The 5,319-nt window shown below is 29.4% G+C and overlaps 1 protein-coding gene across 2 annotated transcripts in view; it reads left to right on the forward strand.

The window, feature by feature from the left end:
- The window catches only part of LOC117181437 (trypsin-3-like), a 91,916-nt gene extending 88,181 nt beyond the window's left edge, over window positions 1-3,735 (forward strand). For both annotated transcript variants that reach the window (XR_004468121.1, XM_033374092.1), the window contains one exon: window positions 3,202-3,735. Coding sequence is in view for 1 of the 2 variants with exons in the window: in XM_033374092.1 (XP_033229983.1) it covers window positions 3,202-3,493 (292 nt within the window). In the remaining variant the exon portion in view is untranslated. The remainder of the gene's footprint in view (window positions 1-3,201) is intronic.
- The last annotated feature ends 1,584 nt before the right edge of the window (window positions 3,736-5,319 follow it).

The following is a 5,319-nucleotide window of genomic DNA, read 5'->3' on the forward strand; positions in this document are numbered from 1 at the left end:
AGCCAAGGAGAATGAAAAGAAAGAGAGGTATCGAGACCTTATAAGGGAGTTGCAACGATTGTACCCGGAATATTCTGTTAAACTGATCGTCCTTATCATCGTGGCTCTTGGAGTTGCCAAGCTTTTACTTGCTAATAGCCTAAAAAGCATCCCTGCATGTCAACAATATGCTAGAACAATTGCGGGAAAAATGCAGAAGGCGGTTGTCCTTGGGTCGCTCCGTGTTCTTAGGGTCCACGAGGCTTTTGCTGGGTCGTCGTATTGATTCCTTTACAGACTGTAACCACCTATCTCACGGTTGTGAGACGTGGTTATGGCAGAAATTTTACCGCGATTTCGCTAGAAGCGGGTGCAATTTTTCAGATTAGCACCCGCTCCCGGCGAAATCCTGCGGTTGTCCTTATGACAAATTTTTATTTATATATATGTATGTATGTATATACATATTTTCAAAACCTTATCGCTATATGTTGTTAATATTTATTTTTATTATTTTATTACTTTACATTATTAAATTATATCATATGTCTCCAAGCCACGAAAATAGGGCACTTGCAGATTTATGTGAGCATTGTTCTAGACCGAGTGACTGCAACCCGGCATACATTTATTACTAGCGCGTTCCATTTTACAGGCGCAAAATCACTATTCTTATTCACAAAAAAAATAAGAACATTTTTCAGAAAAATATCTCTGTTCTGCCTGTATAATTGTCTTTATTTCATATGGTTAAAATATTACATTGAAAAATGTATTCTTGTAGACAATAATCTTTATTTATAAGTATCGTCCACATTGTTTGAAAATCTGACAAAATTATTATATACGTATCTTTGGGGGACTCATCAATGGTCAAAAACCTCAACTCTTTTAATGAATTTTTTAAATACAAAAGTTGCATGTGATAAATGTTGCACTGTTTTTCATTATGAATTTCGCACGCAACAATTTGCAAAAAATTCACGGCGATGTCTCTTGATGTCAACAAATAATATATATATATTCAGATTCAAGTCAAGTGCGTTCGTATAGTTAATAGTTTCGTTAAAAATGCATGTATTTTCTTAAAAGTTCGTATTCATTGTCCAAAAACTAATCTGCTTGCTTAAAACTTTAACTATTTGTTTTAAAATTTATGTATCATATTGAAAATTCGAATTTTTTTTACCGAAAATCAATTGCTTTATAGAAATTTTACTAATCTAATGTGTGTTAGCTGAAGATTCAAGTTCTTTGTTAAACATTCGCCTTGGTTGATTAAATTAAAACTGTTTTTATTTAAAAGAAGTTTTTTATTTTGTTGAAACATCAGATATTACAATTTAAAAAATTATATTTAGTTCCAAAATTAAACTGTTTGGTTCAAAGTTGAACTGCTTTATTACAAATTTGTTTTTGGTCGAAGCCCGAGTAAAAATGCTTCGACTTGAGTTCGACTTGGTTATGTCTTGAGTTCGTCTCCAAGACATCAATGTCTGGCTGGGTCTCAAAACTGAGACGAGACATTGGCCTTCGTCTTACTCTTATGGCCACGGCAGGTAAAACGGCGTTTATTTGTCTTAAGGTCGAGCCTTATCTTGGCTAAGACGACGTTTGCTTGACTCAAGACGAGCCTTGCCTTAGCTGAGATCGTCGAGCCTTTTTTGGCTCATAAATGTATGACCCTTAAAAATTTTCTTCAAAAAAATAAAAATGGTAACTTTCTAGAAGGATCTCCTAAGCTGTTAGAAATACGTAAAAAAAAACAACATTTTCGATATCATCGTCAAACAAGTATAATACAAATAGCAATCCGTAAATAAGTTGATTCAATACATATATTGTATAAAAATATACAAGATTGTTTACCCATTAACAAAGATTAGCTTTTTTGACTGTTAGAATTACCCGTTTAGTTAGGGCAGGTATACGTTCCAAGTTATAAACCGCACGTGTTGGAGTCATAAAAATTCGACTCAAGAGATAAATTTCTGCCTTCAAGATATAGAAACCTGTCTCCAAGACATAAATTGAAGTCTGGCTCCGTCTCAAAACTGAGACATGCTCAAGTCGACCTTTTCGACTTCCGCATGTCTTAATTGGGGCTATTCAAGTCGAAATCAAGTCGAAACATTTTTATTCGGAAGGTTCATGATTTTCGTAGAAAATTCGTCGCTTTGTTTGAAAATTAAATTACTTTGGTCAACATTAGTTTTTTTGTTAACGCTTAATTTTTTAAAGTAAAAATTTGATTAATTGGTTGAAAATTCAACATTTTTTATGAAAATTCAACTACTTACTAGCAATTTCGATGTTTGGTCTTAAAACTCAACAATTTGATAAAAACTTGTATTGTTTTGTAGAAAAAAAAGAAATATTTTTATTTGTAAATTAAAATATTTTATTTTGGTGAATAACTAATCTTTTTAGTTTCAAAACTTAAGTCTTTGGTTTGAAATTGATGGAATTTGTTAAAAAATTTACTTGGTAGAAAACTAATCTCCTTCGTCGACAATGCATCTGGTTTGAGAATTCAATTATTTATTTGAAAATTGATGTAATTTGTTAAAAATTTGTCTTTCCTGATATAAAACTAACCTTCTTCGTTGAAAACACATCTGGATTGAAAATTCAATTATTTGGTTGAAGAATTTAACAACACAACTTGATTTTATAGAAATATTATTTTCGACATCAAAAAAATCAACATTTTAGATGAAACTTATTATCTTTCTTGACTGAAAAATCTTCATTGGTTGAAACTACAACTCCTGTTGAAAATTAATCTCCTTTTATTCAAAATGAAAATATTTTTTTCTTGGAATTTCAACTACTACTTTTTTTAGATTTTATTTTTCATGGTAACTTGGTTACTTGGTACTTGGTAGAATGTTAAAATACTTTGCTAATTCATAAAAAACAATAATGTTTAAATTTGCGAAAAAAATTAAGGCGGCGAAAATTACTTAAGATGGGGAAGATGATAATTGTTTCAAAATTTCAAAGAAAAAATTTACGTAATTTATGCACGCTGCCATAGGTTGAGTGAGTAATTAGCCCATTTGAAATAAGTTCTTCCTAAAGATATGACAGAAAAATACGCCAGAAAAAAAAACACACAAGAAGCGAGCAGAAACAAAATGTGGACAAATTGAAGAAATAAATTCGATGATTATTGTTATTAATTGTTTTTGGACTACATCCTGTTGTATTATATTTCAGAACTGGAGAGGAAGATCCTTCAATATTGAGATCAGTTTTAGTGAGCGTTATCAGTCAGGAGCAATGTCAATCTATCTACAACAACAGTTTTCATATTACTGATAAACATATTTGTGCTCGCCATGATTTAAAATATAGTTCCGGTGATCATGGTAATTCTTTAGTCGTCCAGAATCATCTGGCTGGCCTTTTTCTTTGGAGAGGTTCTTCTGGTCCTGATGTGTTTGTTAAGTTATCTGGTCGTATGGATTACAGAAATTGGATCAATCTAAACATGGAACGCTATATATGAAGACAAATGTTTGTGACTGAGCTAAAACATGGCCTATAAGCACGATCTGTAAAGTATTCTTATTTTCATTCAATATTATCCTCGTCAGAAAATTTGTGTGTTTATTGGTAGTCCTAAGTTCTGAGAGATGGCATTGTTATCCTTAAATTCAATGATCCAGCTGGATCCAGCTGCGAGATTTCAGGTCAGGAATAATACCAGAGTTATTATCGATAAGAGCGATTTTCTTGAAACTGAAGGAAATAATAAAGTTCGATTTACAGGCGTTTTAAACAAAAATAAAGCCGAAAAAATTCAAAATTACGAGTGAAAAATTTCAATAAACTTTTTAATATTAAGTTTTTGTTTTGATTTTTAGAGTTGTTACTTTTTCGTGTAGAAGTTATTCCTTATGATTTTATATTTCCCTCAAAAAATCTCTTCAGTCATGGCTAGTCAGAAATAATTAATACAGGCTTAAAATCAAAAATACTCTAATAAAAACTAAATTTAATTTTTAACTTAATTAAATTTAATTCTTAACATAAATTTTAACAGTTGTAGGAAAACATATTTCATTTGCTGGAAGATATAAAAGTGAATAGCAATTTTTTTAAATGCTTGAAAAAATGAAAATCAGTCATTTTATTTTATAGTATTAAGATTTTTCTGTATTCCCTCTAATTTCAATTTTTATATCATCCTTTATTCTTCTTTTTCACAAAACTTCCTTTTTTTCTTGTTTTTTCGCTCAAGTCTGAAAAAACTTAATAAGGCCCAATAAAAAATACAACTATTTTTCCTTTAAATTAATTCTTGTACTATTTGGGTAAAGATTAAACTATTTTGTTGACATTTTTTTTAGTAGAAAATTTATTCACTTAACTGAAAGTTTAACTAATCCCTTTTTGCTACAAAATTATTATTCTTTTTTTTGAAAATGTAACCAGTCGCTGGATAGTTGAGTTATTTTGTTAAAAAATAATTTGATTGGTTGAAAATTCGTCTTTTTCGTTTAAAAATTTTTGGTTAAAATTAGATCGTTTTGACTGTTTGAAAATTAACTGATTGCTCGAACATTTATATTTTTGAGTTGAAAATTATTCTGTTATCCAGATAATTCGCACTTTTTCATTTAAAAATACAAGAATTTGGTAAACATTTATTTTCTCTTTTAACTGAAAAATCTTTAATGGTTGAAAATTCAAATCTTTTCTTGAAAAGTCATATTTTTGTTTTGTAAATGCATCTCTTATTGTAGAAATTTTATCTTTTTTAGGTAAAAGTGTAATAGTTTGGTTAAAAGTTCATCTGTTTTGGCCAAAAGCAACTGTTTATTTTGTTAATACAAAATTTTTTTTTATGAAACATCAACTTTTATATTTTTGGTTGAGAATTACTCTTTTTTTATTGAAAATTTAACTACTTGGTTGAAAATTGAAAATCTTCAGGAAGAATTATTTTGTTGTTGTTAAAAAAGTATTTATATTGTCAAAAATGTAACTGTTTAGTCGAACATTCACGTTTTTACATTCTCATCAGAAAGGGTTTTTTTATATATAGAGAATTCGTCATTTGAGGTTGGAAAGTTAAATGTTTTCTGAAAAATTCGTGTTTTGATCTACAAAATTAAACAATTCAGTTGAAAATGTAAGTGTTTTTGGTTAAAGTTGAAGCTTTTTTGTTTAAAAAATCGACTATTTGGTTAACAATTAATTTTTTTAGGTTGAAAATGTAACTATTTTGTTAATAATTTAATTATTTCGTATGGTTAGAAATTCGGCCCTTTTACATGGAGGTTCAACTATTTGGCTGTAAATGTAACTGTTGGGTTGATAATTATTTTT

Source organism: Belonocnema kinseyi, chromosome 10 (assembly GCF_010883055.1).
Source record: "Belonocnema kinseyi isolate 2016_QV_RU_SX_M_011 chromosome 10, B_treatae_v1, whole genome shotgun sequence".
NCBI lineage: Eukaryota > Metazoa > Arthropoda > Insecta > Hymenoptera > Cynipidae > Belonocnema > Belonocnema kinseyi.